This window comes from Rhipicephalus sanguineus, chromosome 3, assembly GCF_013339695.2.
Source record: "Rhipicephalus sanguineus isolate Rsan-2018 chromosome 3, BIME_Rsan_1.4, whole genome shotgun sequence".
Taxonomy (NCBI): Eukaryota; Metazoa; Arthropoda; class Arachnida; order Ixodida; family Ixodidae; genus Rhipicephalus; species Rhipicephalus sanguineus.
In genome coordinates, this window is record NC_051178.1 from 145,443,987 (window position 1) to 145,460,258 (window position 16,272).

Genomic DNA, 16,272 nt, shown 5'->3' on the forward strand with positions numbered 1-16,272 from the left:
GTGAAACGCTCGGTACAAATGAAATAACAGCTACGTCACAAGGACACTCACCCACGTAGCACCCTACTGGTAAAATGTCTATCACAAGTGCCGCGACATAGTCGATTGCTTCGGGGTTGGGGCGCCACCAATAAAGTGCCAAGGAAAGAGGCGGAAGAAGAAGCGTTTGAGTGCCGCCCGTCGCAGCACGAGAGGTCGACTGCCCACCCGACTCGAGCCTGCCCGAATCACAGTTCCCACAAGGTCGTTGTACGAGTGACAGAATGGCGGAAAGAAGCAGAGTTGCGGCGGCCCCTACGGGAGACACCCTACAGATGGCAGCCTTCATCGAACAAGAGGCTGACGAGAAGGTGACCGCCTGAAAATTGGAAGACGCGGTTAGAGTTGTGAGGCAGAAGCGCTTGCGTGTCAGTTACTAATGAACGCACGATCAAGGTTGTACGCTCCCCTTCCCGAGGCATAGAGTCTCTGGTACGCTCGGCGTTTCTTTATTGCTGGGGGGTTTGAGAATAGCGCGCGCAAAGAGCGTTCGTTGCGGTCGCCCGCTATTTCCGTCGTTTAACGGGGGTCCGCAAGAAGATAGCCTACGAGGCATGCGCAGGGGCGACAAACGCTAACGCAAAGCTTAGCGTACGCTATTCTAAAACTGCCTATTATTCACTCGTGTGCAGATATATTGGATTACAGGAATGAGGCATAGTTTACGCGCTCTCTGCGCTTCGGGATACGTTAGCATGACGGTATGGAAATGCGAGCGAGCTTGACGTATGTGGCCGAACTGAAGCAGCCAATCGCAACGTGAGGAGCTAGACGGCGGTAACTTTCTGTGCGACGCGATTCGACTGCCCTGAGCTGAGTCACGTTTGTCAGCAGAGCAAGTGAGCAATCCTGTGGCTCGTGTGAATAGAGCTTTAAGCAGGTGCATAGCTAGAAACCTTTCCCGAGGAGGGGGGAGGGACTCCTCCCCCCCCCCCCCCCCCATTATGTACATGTACGCCTGCAAAATTAATTTCTGGGGAAGCAGTATAACCCCTAGCCCTCCAATCCCTGGCTATTCCAGTGGCTTGAAGAATGACTTGATGTAGTAGTTGTGCTACGTTTCCGGTACACGCCAATCGCTGGTATCCTTAATAGGCAACCACTAGCGCGCTGATGACCAGTCAGCATGCCTTTATGACAATTACTGAATCGCGTACGTCTATACAACGCTCTTCTACGACAGGTATGCCGTTGTTCTTGAAGGGCCAAGTGTTCGCGTGCGAAAACTGCTATATCGCACGCCGCGGTGGTCTTGTGGTTATCGTGCTTGACGGTGACCTAAAGGTATCGGGGTCGAATCCCGGCCGCGGCGGCCGCATTTCGAGTGAGGCAATATTCTAGGGGGCTGTGTGCTTAGATTTAGGCGCTAGTTAAAGAAACCCAAGTGGTCGAAATTTCCGGAGCCCTCCACTACGGCGTCTCCCATAATAATGTCGTGGTTTTGGGCAGTAAAACCCCAACACTTACTATTAAGCGCGACGCACACATCTTTGCTCAACCGAAGGTGGAGGAGATAAACACCAAGGCCGAGGAGGAGTTCAACGTGGAGAAGGAGCGGCTGGTGAACGAGCAGCGCGCCAAGTTCATGGCAGACCTGAACGACAGGCAGAAGAAGGCGGACCGCCGTCGTAAGGTCGACAACTCGCGCACCAAGAGCAAGGCGCGACTGGTCGTCCTGCAGGCCATGAACGATCACGTGGCCCGAGTCGTGAACGAAACCAGGAAGAACCTCGTGTGCATCACTGGCAAGGAGAACCGCTACAAGCCTTTCCTCGAGAGGCTCATCTTGCAGGTATATACCCGTAAATATAAAACATGCAACATATATATATATATATATATATATATATATATATATATATATATATATATATATATATATATATATATATATATATATATATATATATATATAGCGATAGTTTCGAAATACGTTAATTCGACGTAATTGCGCTTCATTCCTTCCAATTACCTTCAATCATCACGATATTCATAGCCTGATTACGTGCAGGTCCCGAAGTGGGGACAAGGGTACCAATACGGGCTTGTTAGTTCATCGTAAACTGGCTTGTAGAATAGCGCGGAAACAAACGAGGACAAAATTTCAATTCAATTTCCACTAATGAAATTGAATATGTACGCACGCCCTAAAAATTGTTTGCTTGCATTGTACAAGCTGTTGTGTTCATGTGTTGTCGGTTTAAACTGAAGGCTGCTTTCTATGTGCCACGAGTTACAAAACAAAAAAAAAAGCTATGGTATCGCGGTCACGTGCTTTTGTGTGCGTATATATTACCTATCTGGGAAGTAAAATTCCGTTGTTAAAAGTTAGCGCTTGTGTCTGTCTGTTGCGTCACCTTTTGTCCTCGTTTGTTTCTGCGCTCTGCCACAAGCCAGTCTACCGGAAGAAGGGGGGGGGGGAGAGTCTGCATGGCTTCAGCAGGAGCTGCGAACTTTGAGCGGCCGGGCGCCGTCGCGCGTGCCCTGTCTTATCTGGACAGGGATCAGCAGACGGCTCATACCTTTGTACTTGCTGTTTTCTGACCACTCAGTTTGCGCTGTAGCGACAGGCAACATGAAGGTCGCTTCCCGTTTCCTAACGGTCGCGTTTCCTTACGTCAGCATTTCGTTGAGTTGCGCCAGCTCGGATGGTAAAGGAGTTAGCTGCTAGCCTTACTTCGTATAACATTCCAATTCGTTGCGATCGCATTCACTGCTTCGCTCTTGCGGCAAAGCTGCGACTTTTAGCGAATGGCGGAAACATTTCGTGCATTTGCATTCAAGTACTCTCGCTGAAATTGCGCACGTCGACGCTTTAATTGCAACTCGGTTCCGGTCACTATTGCGCCATCGGAAGCAACTTCGGTTGCGCCGCATGTACGGAACGCCGCTCCGCACCTAGGCGCAAGTCGGATAAGGACAGGAAACGTGCGCTGATCAAAGAAATGATAAAGGGGGAGTATGAGGACAGAGAGCGAAGGCTAACAAGGGTAACTAGTGAGAGACACGGTTTCGGGGAAAGGAGGCAGCTCGCCGTGTTACGACCGGAGGCGCGGCAGCTGTGGCGTCGACACGGATCCCAGGTTTACGATCCCAGCACCGCGATCGCAGTCTGAGGAATAATAAAACGGGAGTGGGGTGGGGGCCCAGGCACCGACTCGCATTAAGGGCGCCGACGTAAGAGCGGGATCATCTCTAATAGCGCGCGCCGACGCAAGAGTCGTTATACGGTTGTGCTCGTCATTCGCTTATGCAACGACACCGGCAGCACAGCACGCGCACGCGGACACGCCTTAGTGCGCGCACATGTGTGACGACCCTGCCGTCATTGTTAGCATCTCGGTTACACTCCTAAGTATTCAAATTATTTTTCTCGAGGAACGGCTGCACTGCAGAGGGAAACGAATTCAGGAAAATTGCTCAAGTGAAGTCGTGTTTCCGCGGCACGTTTGCTTCCAGGATTGCATAGTCGAATAAAGTTTTAAAGAGAGAGTCATTCGCTGTCGGGTTGAACTGCCCACCTTGTCACGCTTGTGCGAAGAAAGAATCGGGCAGAGAAATTACGTGTTTTTTTGTCAAATCGCGCTGCCAGCGCGGATTACGTAATGAGAAAGGTTACGGATTTCGTTAAGAGAGTGACTTTGCCTACAAATAGCAGTGGGCGATACAATTACGGAGAACGTGACCATCCTGTTAGAGTTTACACGAGTTCACTTCATCAACTTTCCCTTTTAAACAAGTGGTTGTCATACAAGTCACCTTTGACAACGTATATAAATAACTATAAATGGCCTGCTAGCTGGCAGCTATTCGTTCTTACAAAATTTGGCGGCGTCCCGTTAGATTTTTTAGGTCTCACCACACCGACGTAATTCGCAGATCATATGGGCTTTCATTCGCAAAACCTTCACTGTACCTCGCGGGTTGTCATGTCAACACGTCGATTACGGTCGTCAGTCCACGTCAGTTCACGCTTAAAGAAGCTTTATCCACAATAGAGTAAGTGTCGATAGTGAAGAGCACTCACGAAGAAAAAGCTTTGCGAACTTGAGAACTGCACGTCACGTGGTAAGCCCTTTTTGTTAACCATCTGGGCCCGTATTAGCAAAATGTTCTTACGCAAAATATCTTCGTAAGAGAATACATCAGCCATTCACGATGCGGGACATATCATTATGAAGCCGACCGACGAATGGGAAAGTGCGCTTACGAAAGAGAAGTTTCGTGAATTCGGCACCTGCTCGTTCCCATCACTGGGCGACGACAGTGGTGACATACGACCTTGAATACGAACCCGAAGGTCCGTATTTATAAATGATCCCCTCCGCGTTATCTGTCTAATCTAGAATACTCACCTCGAGATACCGATAAGAGACGCATGTGCACCCGCCCACAAAAGTTTTCGGAACGTGAGCTCCACTTTAAATTCGAATTTATGATCTGTTAGTGCACGGCGCTTCTAACCTAGCAGGTAGTTGCGCAGGTCGCAAGGACTACTACAGGCTGGAACATCTATCTTGAGGCTATGTTCTCAGACAAAGCGGCAATATCGCTTTTTCGGAAATTTCGCGTTCCGAAAACTTAGAGTGGCACCTACATTCTTTGCTGTTTCGCATTTCTTTTCGAGTGGTTGTAGCCTGGATGGTAATGAAAAGCCACTATAGTCATCCATGATAGAATCGAGAACCATTTTAGCATCCTTTTCAATGCCACCAAGGTCAGAGCGTGATGAAACCAGCGTGCTGCGCGGTTCGCGTTTCTTTCCATCCCGGCGTCATGCGTCCCGCGCCGTCGCAGGGCCTGTACCGGCTCCTCGACAAGGACGTGGTTCTCTCGTGCCGCAAGAAGGACGAGGCGCTGGTCAAGGCGTCCATCCCGGTGGCCGTCAAGCAGTTCCGCAAGAAGACCAGCATACAGGCGAACGTAGTGATCGACGCTGAGAACTGGCTGGGCGACGAGTCTTGCGGAGGCGTAGTGCTCACATCCCTGCAGGGCCGCAAGAAGGTGGTCAACACGCTCGCCGCGCGCCTCGAAATGATCGCTCAGCACTCCGTGCCCGAAATCCGGGCCGGACTGTTCGGCCCCAACGAGCACCGAAAGTTCACCTCATAAAAGAGCCACGCCGAGATTCACGAAAAGGCGGCCCTCTTTTGCTGTCCTTGTATTTTACTGTACTCGCACGAAATAGGGTTTGCACGGGGTTCTTTGTCTGATCTCATCAGTGACGCTCCAGTTCAGGTGCGTCATAATCAAACCACAGCGATCCTAACCACAACGATCATAACCAAACCAGAACGCTCGATGCCCGAGCGGTATAAAAGAGTAGTTCCGATAGCGACTATCGCCAGTATTCACCTTATATAGTCAAACGATACCTTACTATGGTCGAGGCTTGGGCTAGTTGGTTCATGGTTAAACTTGGCAAAAAAACAGCGCAAAATTGAGACAGGATACAAGAAGAAGAAGCCACGACAACAGCGCTGACTTACAACTGAATTTATTTTGACATGTGGGCACAATATATATATATATATATATATATATATATATATATATATATATATATATATATATATATATATATATATATATATATATATATATATATATATATATATATATATATATATATATATATATATATATATATACCTTAACAGTCAAATAGAAAGAAAACAAACATGGTTCACTGGTGCCCCTACTCATCGACGTGCTTCATCACTGAGCGCCACAAGCACGTGCCGTACATATCACCTTCGGTTCAAAAAATCTATTTCCTTCATTGACAGGGTTAGAGATGGCATGCTCACACAGTTATTCTTAACACGTTCTATCTCTGCAGCTTCGATAATTTCCCTAGTTCTATAATTGTTTCTTGCTACAACTTTTGTTTCGGAGAAGATTGGTCTGCATCCACAATCTCTGCACTGGAGGCCTAGGTGGCCACTAATTGCTCTATTTACATTGTAGTTATGCTCCTTCAGTCCCTCATTAAGGCATCTGCCTGTTTGCCCTATATATTTACTTCCGCAGGACAGTGGGATTGAATAGACAACACCCTCAATGCAGTTTACAAACTGGTTTACATGCTTTATGGGACAGGACTGTGGCTGTCTTTCTGTTTCGTTGCCCCCGCCACGGTGGTCTAGTGGTTATGGCGCTCGACTGCTGACACGAAGGTCGCGGGATCGAATCCCGGCCGCGGCGGCTGCATTTTCGGTGGAGGCGAAAATGTTTGAGGCCCGTGTACTTAGATTTAGGTGCACGTTAAAGAACCCCAGGTGGTCGAAATTTCCGGAGCCCTCCACTACGGCGTCTCTCATAATCATATCGTGGTTTTGGGACGTTAAACACCAGATATTATTATTTCTGTTTCGTTCACTTTTGAGCACATTGCGGACAATTTTTTAGGCGTAGAAAATACAACTTCTACATCGGCGTGTTTTCCTATCTTCAAGTTATGCGCTAGCCGGTGGATGTAAGGTATGACGGTTGTTTTTCCCATTCTTTCTGTTGTTTCTTCTTGGCCATCCTTTCTGTTTTCCTTTATCTTTTTTAGAACTGATTCAGCTACGGAAATAAGCACATGCTTCGGGTAACCTGCTGCTTCAAGACGGTCTACCGGTTTTTTTTAAAACTATCTGTCATCAAATGCAAACATGACTTGTTTAATGCGTTCGTGAAACATGTCACAGCAATAGACCTTTTCACGAGCTTTGAATGGGCCGAGTCAAATGGAGGAAGTGGCTTGCAAGCACGTGGCTCATACGCCCAGCAATTATGATCCTTGGAAAAACAAAGTTTTGATATCTGAAAACTTGATAGCTCCGTCCACCGGCATCTCAAAGGTTAGCACTAGCGGTTTAAAACAGTCACGGAATTTTTTCAAGAACCTGAAGCATTAATGGTTCTAAGCCCATTTCGTCCGTATCAAAAATGATTAAAAAGTCGTCTACGTACCGGAATATTAGATGCGTAGCAGCTCTTTGACTAGCCTGTGTAACGCTGTCCGTCCGTCCGCACAAACGCGAGGCAACGCGCTTCCCTCGGCGCAGGTGTTGGAGGAGGAGGAGAAGGAGAGAAAGGAAAGGCAGGGGTGTTGGAGCGGTGCCAAGTAGGTCACGCCGCAGCTGGGCGTTGACGTCACGCACCCCTCGCACGCTTCCCTCGCAGGTGCGCGCGTACGTCACTCTCTCCCTCACCCGCCGGAGCGCCGCAGCTGTCGGCTCCAACGCCCGCTCGCCTCCCGTGTCTGCGTTTCAAACAAACGTTTACACCAGTAAACGCTACACCGAGTTTCGCTTCAAGCAAATCTTCCTGCGCTCACCGCAGCACCCGCGTTAGCGCCGTTCAACCCGTGACGCCACCCGTGCGCAACGCTGCTGCTTCGCATCCCATCAGCGTTCCCTTCCGGGAGATGGTCCAATTTTTTTGGCTACCTTTGACACTCTATCTCTCTCTATTTTCTGTTTCTATCTTTCTTTCTCTTTCTCTCTGCCTCTTTCTCTTTCATTGTTTCTCTTTATTTCTCTCTTTCTCTTTCTGTCTACCTCTCTTCTGTCTCTTTTTCGTGTCTGTTCTTTTTTATATATATCTCTCTCCCTGTCTATGTCTCTGTCTTTCTACCTTTTTATGTCTTTATTCCCTTTAGTTCTCTCTATTTCTTTCTTTCTCTTTCTATCGCTTTCTCTCTATCTCTCTCTATTTTCTCTTTCTATCTTTCTTTCTCTCTTTCATGTGTTTCACGTGGTCCACTTCGCCGAGCAGAGTTTTCGTTTAACGCTCCCACCCGCTGCACTCGGTAGTGGGGCTTGCCCAATTCCTGTGGCGCACATCCACCTGTGGAGTTTTGCACGACGGAGCACAAGTTATCTATAGCTTAAACAGCTAACAGAAAAAACATCAAGTGAAAAGTCTCTCTTACGGCACGTGACAAGTGAGGACTATATCTCTTTTTTTTTTCTTGTGACATAAACGTAGGAACCCGTTCTTTAGCTAATGTCACTACTGTGTGAAATTAGCATACCAGTGTTGACGGTCGCACTGTTTTTCCTTTTTTGAGAAAATGCACATTGAAAGTTACGCCCCAGCGTAAAATTTAGTACTCAAATACAAAAATTTATTTATTTATTTATTTATTTATTTGGTTTGAATCCATAGAAAACACTAAGACACAGAGGAAATAGGGAGGGAACAGGCTGACAACTGCCACCTAAAGAATGCAAGCTTCTCGTGAAGGATGCAAGCTTTCACATTGAACACACAAAGGTTCCCAATAAAATATGAAACGGTTCCTGAGATATAACGCTGAAACAAAGACGATGTGTTTACCCTACCATACCCCCTTAAGGCAAAAGCCTTATATGCCTCATGTATCGAAAAAAACGCCACGCCTGCGCTGAAACCGCAGCACAGTCACAGCGAAAGCTGGAAGGGCGGCGTTTCTAGAGCCCGTTAAGCTCTCTTGGGGCTACAATACAAGTACACTAGAAATGTACCCACTACGCCATAAATCACATTTTTTGTGAAGTTGGGAAGCACCTACTAAGCCATTATTCGTCATTCTGCGCAGAATCGAGGCACCAGCTACATGTCTGTAAGGCATTATGTGCACTTTGATGACGCGACGACTGATGACGATGAAGAATTATGGCTCAGCCCTTTGTAATGGGTTTGAATCTTTAAACGGCCCACCAGTTATGTAATTTGCATTGGGTGACGCCCGGTCGCTATTTCCCTCTCCCGTTATGCTGTATAACATACGTTGACGTAGGAGAGAGACGGGGGGGGGGGGGGGGCGAAGAACTTTACTGAGACCCCGAGGAAATGGATTATGCGCTTATGGGCTTCCTTGGCAACCAAAACAAGTGCACTTGCGAGGAACCCACTACACTATAAATCATTGTAATTTTACTGAGACCCCGAGGCAGTGGATCATGCGCTTATGGGCTTCCTTGGCAACCAATGCAAGTGCACTTGCGAGGAACCCACTACGCTATAAATTATTGTAATTTTTGAGAAGTATGGCAGCAGGCACTGTGCCATTTTGCGTCATTCTACGGAGAGCCGTGGTACTTGCTAAACGCATGTAAGGCATTATGCGCACTTTGTTGATGCTGTGCCTGATGACGACGAAGAATTATGGCAGAGCCCTTTGTAATGGGTTGGAAGCATTCAACAACCTACTCGTTGCGCAATTCGCATTGTGTGACGCCTGGTTACAGAATTCGCGTTGTGCGACGCTTGGTGCTTATTTTACTCTTCTACCACGCTATATTGCATATACTAATGTGGTTCCTTCCCGACATGAAGCCTGTATAGGGTCTTTTTTGCAACGCATTTTCAAGCACCGGCATGGCTCAGTGGTTGAATACTGGGCTTCACGCAGAGGGCCCAGGTTCGAACCTCGTTCCATCCTGGAATTTTTTTCTTATTTCGTTTTTTTCCTTATTTCGAGCTATACTGGTTACGGACACCGGCGGCGGCGGCGGCGGCGGACAACTACGGCGGCAAAAACGGCTGGTGAAATGATCTGATAACAGCTTTCGCTGTAAAAAAAGGTGACCGTCATCCTCGTAGGCGAGAACACAAATGGTATCAAAATTTAAAAAAAAAAGCAACAAAGACTGTAGCCACCCGCGTGCCACGTATCTCCATGTGCGCGAGCTTTGCTTTAACTTGGTTTATTTTTTTTTTTCTTGCGGCGTGCGCGTGATTAAAAAATAAAGAAAATCGGCGCTCGCGTTTCTCTCACTTCGTCTTTGAGAAAGCGAGAAACCGAAGCTATAAAGAAGATAAAGAAGACAATTTCCTGCCCATGGTACTAATTCACTCTATACAGACGACTTTCGCCTTCTAGTCGTCTTAAGCGAATGCTTAAGTAAGCTCTTACTTTAAGGGCAAATGCTTCAACTTCGAAATTGAAGCATAGCAGCAACGACGTCGCATTATTCAAGCAGATGTCCTCTGCCTGCTGCTAGTTGCGAAAAAAAATTACACCATCTCCTACTAAAGGAAACCATGTGGGGATGCGAAGCAGCGCATGGGTCGACGTAAAGTTCCGTTCATCACGGGTACCTTGCCCGATGTTAACGCGTCCTTGCAAGTGGAGCACACCATGAATTCGCTGTAGTTGCTGTTGCTGTTACTCGTCCCGAACTCTTGTTGGATCACGTCACGCGGGTTCATCGCGCGTCTGCAGAATCTCGTTTCCCGACGCCATCACATGATTGCTGAGAGAGTGTAAGAGGGAGAGGCCACAGCGTCTTACCCAGCCCCTTACACAGGCCCGAACGCGCTAACGCGTGCCAGCACACATGGCTTTGTCTGCGTTACGCCAAGCTAGGAGAGCATACGGCAGCCCGGGCCCCTAAAGTGCTCTGCACGTATCATCATCAAGGCAGTCGAAGAACAAGAGGAAGAAGACTTCTCCTTGGCGCGAGCGCGTGCTTACATGGCTCTGCTAGGTGGGACGGTCGCCAATGGAACTACGGACACAGCCCAGCGCAAAAGCTGCTTCGCACCTAAAACTGGCGTCTTCCAATTACGTAATAAGATCTATTGATGTTTCAGATAAGGCTAGCACTGTGATAGCTGATAATTCATATTAAATAAAGCTTTAATTGTGTGGCATGTCCTGTATATTTGAGCAGTATCGTGCCGTGCACCTCGAAGAAATGGTTTGTTTTCAACATTTACACACAGTGATGCGTCGCCTTAACCGTGTCACTTCATCGAACTTCAATTGCCGCAGCGCTGCACGTAACAAATGGCACGGAGCCCAGTGCAACCTGGCTTCAAGTTGGTTCTCGTTCCTTTCGACGCAGCCCGCACTTCGGAGTCCTCTTTTTCGATGGCTTTAGGTCCTCCAGAGCCAATTTTGAGCGAACGGCAAAATTTCGCTATGTTAAAGATGTCGGTGCGAGTTCAGACGTAAGTGCCACCACCGGCTCCGCCATGTATTAATATTTTCTTTCTATTTCCTACCCACCCACCCCCGCCCCTGCGCACGCATATACACACGCACCTTCAGCCCCTTTCTTCTTTTTTTTTTCTTTCACCACTGTAAACTCAATTTTGTCACTGCAGCTGCCAGAGTCAGAAAGGACCGCGCCCGCTGAGCATTTTCTAAGGTAATTCTTTGACGTAAGCGTGCCGGTGAGATTTTGGATTGCACTTCTTTTATTCCTACTGAGGAGACAAAGTGATGAAAAAAAATATTCATTGATGGAACTTACTCGCATCAGTAAAAAACAGAATAAAGTAAGAGCGCTGAGGTTTCACTGAGCGGTACACCTTCAGGCGGTACGACTTCAAAAAAAAAAGAAAAGAAACACTACTTGTCTTCTACCTGCGTAGGCACGAAGTGTTTTTGTTTATTTTTGAACATTTCTTTCTTCGTGCTATAGACTGATAATTAAAAGCCCGCGGCGTCAAGTATCTTCCTTTCCTGTTTAATGAAGTCAAGTGCTGGAGAACACGACGCCTTGACGTCATACCCTGCCTGGACGTCTAACACACGAAAAAAAAAATTTAGACAAATGGCGACAATCACTTGTGTTCTTTCATCTCTTGGCTTCGCTCACTCACAGATTCGCTCTGAGTGAGGTTAAAACTACGCGAAGAAAACAAAGACGGGCGGAAGGAACGAGCAAGAGACCACGAGCACCGCATGCGTTTAGGTTCACTAGTGTTCTCTCATCCCTCGGCTTCGCTCTATCACTGATGCGCTTAGGTCTTTGTTCTCACCGCGTGCTACGCCACTAGGCTTTTAGGGAAATAGCTTCCCTACTACATCCCGCAATAGCTGACGCCTCAAAGAAGAATCTCCAGCATGCATCTATAGCGGAGAAAAAAAATCCGGTAGACGGTGGAAGGAAATTGTGATACGCGCGCCGCGAGCCAAACCTAATGACCTGAGAGGAAATCCACTTGTGAAAAGAGGAAGAATGAGAAGATGCTTCTCTAGAGAAATGAGCATCTCCACGGGGGGGGGGGGGGGGGGGGGGAAGAAGCCCTCCCTCGTGACCTATATCCACTTTTCACGGAAACAAGCGGGAAAAAAGTGCGACAGTAGCGGGGGGAGTTTTTTAAAGGGGCCTCTCTCGCAGAATATAAGTAGGGAGGCGATCGCAACGGGAAGGAAAGGAAAATCGAGTAAGGGAATTGAACTTTGCTCCCCCGCCAATCTGAGCCGAGTTGATAAATTACGAGCGTCGTGTATAGCTGGAACCACGTCGAGGGAAGAAGACCGCAGAATCAGCGTTAAGCAAATGGTAAGAACTTAAGCTCCTTTTCGCCGAACGCCAAAAGCTCGAATCGCGGAATTGTGGAGCGGCGCAAAGGAAAAGACGAGAGCCGCGAGAGGTTGGGAGAAAGTAAAATATCTTTGGTTGCTCTATAATCTGAGCAGCGTGGCGTTAGAAAATGAAGCTGAGTGCAAGTCGGACGCATGAGTGGCCTCATTGGACGCACTGGACATCGGTTCGCTTCGCAAAGCACATCGTTCTTAAAGGGACACTTGCGTGAAACACTAAACCAATTCCGACTTGTATGTTGTTGTTCGCGAATTTCGCTGTCACTAATTTGGCTAGCGTACGTTCATTGTTAGAAGAGACAAAAAATGCATTTCCCGCGAAAAGTTCAGCGCTAGCTTCACTTGACCACAATGCATTTCGTAGTTTTTACCAATTAGGAATTATGTAGGTCCTGGCAGACGTTCTCAAAACCTATGAAGTTACGGAGAGCAGGCGTGCGATGCTCAAGGCGACGTTGACACCCGTGTTTTTACTTTTTACGCGTTTCCTCACTTACCAAACATCCGCTTGCAGCAAGAACGCTGCTTTTCGGAGAACTTTCTCTTGGCCTATGGTTGGTGTGTGTATGAAGGCATATAAGTGCACTTAGTTTCGATAATACTGACGTATGTACTCTCACGCTACGTGACACCATAAGTTACCCTTTAAACGCCAGTGTTGTCGACGTGCCTGGTAAGCCCACGATGTGCACACAGCTACTACACTTACAAAAAAACGTCGATCCACCTCGCAAAGTTTGGATCAAAGCCATAAAATATGACATAGTAGTACTCGCTGACTGCTTCGCGTGAAGGCAATTCCCACAACGTGTGAGATCTGCCGAATTTTTCTCTGTGCATCTTTTTTAGCGGCAAATATGCCTTCAAACGCTGCTTTTCGTGCGAGAAAAAAATTCTTTCAAGTTTCGCTTCAACAGTAGGCTACCACATCCGTATTTAGTTCAACTGGGGATCTCGCTGTGGCCAACGCTTTGAGAAGAGGACTTGTCTTTGTAAGGACAGCAACTGCGAAGACAGAGTCCTCCTGTCGATACATTGGCCCCAGTGGCATTCCCCGTTGAAAGATTTCTCATCAGTTGAAGCGTCCATCTTCCCCTGAACTTCTATATTGTTTCTATTTCATCCATATTTAGCACTCTCTGTAGTAGTACCATTGTAAGGCAAAAAAGGCGCACGCTTTACGAAGGCATACAGAAGGAACACGAGGCACGGGTGCCGTGCCTCGTGTTCCTTCTGTATGCCTTCGTAAAGCGTACGCTGTTTTTGCGTTATGATGAACAACCAACTCACTCGAGATGTGTTAGTCCAGTACTTTTCTTATTTATTTATTTATTTATTTATTTATTTATTTATTTATTTATTTATTTATTTATTTATTTATTTATTTATTTAAAAAAATAAACATGGGAAGGTAGGCTACGTTAGAGCCGGCTATCCCATCTACATGATAGTAGTATTGAAGAAACACACAAAAAGTGAGAAAAACTACAACAAACAAAAGATAAGAAAATAGAAAAATAAGCACCATATACATTTCCGGCCTTTGGGGTTTGAGGAATGGGCAGAAAGAAAGAGCACGATTGGAACCCTAAAATAAAAAGAAGTGTTATGAAACCAATCTGCTGTGCAATCGAAAGGTAAAAAAGAAAGAATAGCTACGAGTTCAGTACGTAAACAGCACGATAAGCCGGCTAGTGTTTATGCCTTCGCGCAAATCGTAGGCGTAAACTTCTTCAGGTAAAACACACAGCGTGAGCGAGATCAAGAGGATGAGGAGGAGATTGCAACGGAAAAGACATAGTGCACCCCGCGCAGCGGCACGACGCGAGAAGGAAGAGGCGGGAGGCCGAAATAAACGCGGCATACAGCAAATGAACGGGACACGGGCGAAGCGTAGAAGATTCCACGTGTGTTTAGCGTTCGTACAAGTCGGGGGCGCCCAAGTGGCCGGAAAAGCGGCTGTTTATAGAACAGGCAGCGCAGTGAGCCGCCGCCCGTGCAGCCGCAGATGAGGGCGCCGCGGGGGCGAGCAATAATTTTCAGAAGCAAGCGAGCTCGTCGGCTTCTTTCTCGTGACAAATTAGCTTCCGCCACTTATCCACACATCAGAGCGTGACCGCTGCGTCCGGAATCGGGCGAGCGGCGCGCACGAGCAGAGAAGAGGGATGCTGAATGGACGCACGCAGCAGGAGGCATCGAGAAACTATGCAAACGAATTCCCCGAAGACGTGCAAACACGCGAATGCGTAAAGCACGGCGACGTGGCTTTCGGGCGCCGTGGCCGCAGCCAAAGGCCACGAAACGGCCGCCGTTTGCGGTGGGAGTTATTCGTTATATGCGGCAACGCGGGCGTTCATTCGCACCTCAGTTGTGTAAACGAATGAGGTATAGCGCTTCACTGTTTAGGCATTGTCGCCTCGCAGTGTGGTTATCGTCCGTTTAGCTTGTTTTCTGTTAATAATCAATAATGAACTAAGCTTTCGTGCGCGTTATTAGCTGTTACAGCAACTGCCAACAATCACCATTGCTTGCCATCGTTATCGTCTACAATTATTCCCGTACACCGACTGCCTTGTTTGTATTTGGTGTTGTTTTTGTTTCGCACCCACTTTGCGTTCACAATTTCGAGACAAGCGGCCACAATGAATAAACCCAAACGCGACATATAAAGCTTGTAAGGTACGCGTGAGGTTGAAAGCACGCGCAGGCTGGAATATTCACCACAGGCTCAGCTCCGGGTATACAAAAAGAAAAAAATAATAAAAGCGAGCGCACGGAGGATGCTTCCCTCAAAGCAAACTCGTATCATAGTAAAGCTTGGTACACCTGGTGATTATAAGGCAGCACCAGCTGCGTCTGGCACACTACCCAGCATGCCTTGCAACGAGCTGACGTCCTTTTTCTTTTGCCTCCTATACGTACGCGTACGTGTACCTGTATTAGGAAACAGCGACGTATGGCTTTGGCTAATCGAAGTAAAAAGAAAGAAAGAAGTGACGGATGAGGTGGCTAGGACGTAACCATAAAATGTAAAACAAAGCAAAACCAGAGTAACGGGGCGGGGCAAAGAAAAAAAAAGCTCGAAAGAGGAAAAGAAACGTGCAAGCTGGTCTAATGAAGAAAGTGCGAAAGAACAACGCCCCGGACGATAATTAGGGGCTGCTATATTGGGCGTCCCTCCCCTCGCTGACGAAAGACGGTGCGTGGCTGCATACGTGCCTATGGTAACACTGGGGAGATGCGATCACAGCAGCCCAGCGGCCGGCGCCAAGACGACAACGGGTGCGCGCGATGGTCCGCACCGAAAAACCAAATGAAGCATCGCCCGAAAGAGGGACCCGTTAATATCCGGTGCTGCGCCAAAAGGTGCCTCGATCGGCACGTGGCAGCAACCAAGAATGTGCCGAGCAAGTCGTCAGCTTGCGCTTCTCCATGACCTTAGGCTTTTTCTGGCGAGTTTACTCTTGTGTGTGGAGAGAGAACTTTTTTTGCTCCAAACAGATTTTTGTTGTTGTAGTTGCTGTAGTAGTTGTTATCGACGTAGTCGTCTCAGTGACTAGTTATGGCGCTCAGTGAACATCGTAATGATCGTGATTTTTTTTTGTACCCACGAACTGGGCGGTATCACTCGGAAATTAATAAAGATAATTGTAAATAACATAAAAATACATGTAAATAAAAATATAAAAAGAAATATACGCTACGTACGTGGCCAACGTTTGTTTGTTTGTTTGTTTGTTTGTTTGTTTGTTTGTTTGTTTGTTTGTTTGTTTGTTTGTTTGTTTGTTTGTTTGTTTGTTTGTTTGTTTGTTTGTTTGTTTCTGGTCTCTTGTTTGACGTTGAGAGTAGCCACTTGTCTCTCCTCGTCACACTACCGCAGTAACAGAAAGAAACCCTCAATCGCAAGGCTTTGCCGG

At 47.3% G+C, this 16,272-nt stretch overlaps 1 protein-coding gene across 1 annotated transcript; it reads left to right on the forward strand.

The window, feature by feature from the left end:
* Nucleotides 1-255: 255 nt before the first annotated feature.
* LOC119385934 (V-type proton ATPase subunit E) lies at nt 256-5,151 on the forward strand. Its single transcript, XM_037653296.2, has 3 exons — nt 256-350; nt 1,544-1,831; nt 4,837-5,151. Exons 1-3 carry the CDS (start codon nt 264-266, stop codon nt 5,149-5,151), a joined length of 690 nt encoding a protein of 229 aa, XP_037509224.1. The 5' UTR covers nt 256-263.
* The last annotated feature ends 11,121 nt before the right edge of the window (nt 5,152-16,272 follow it).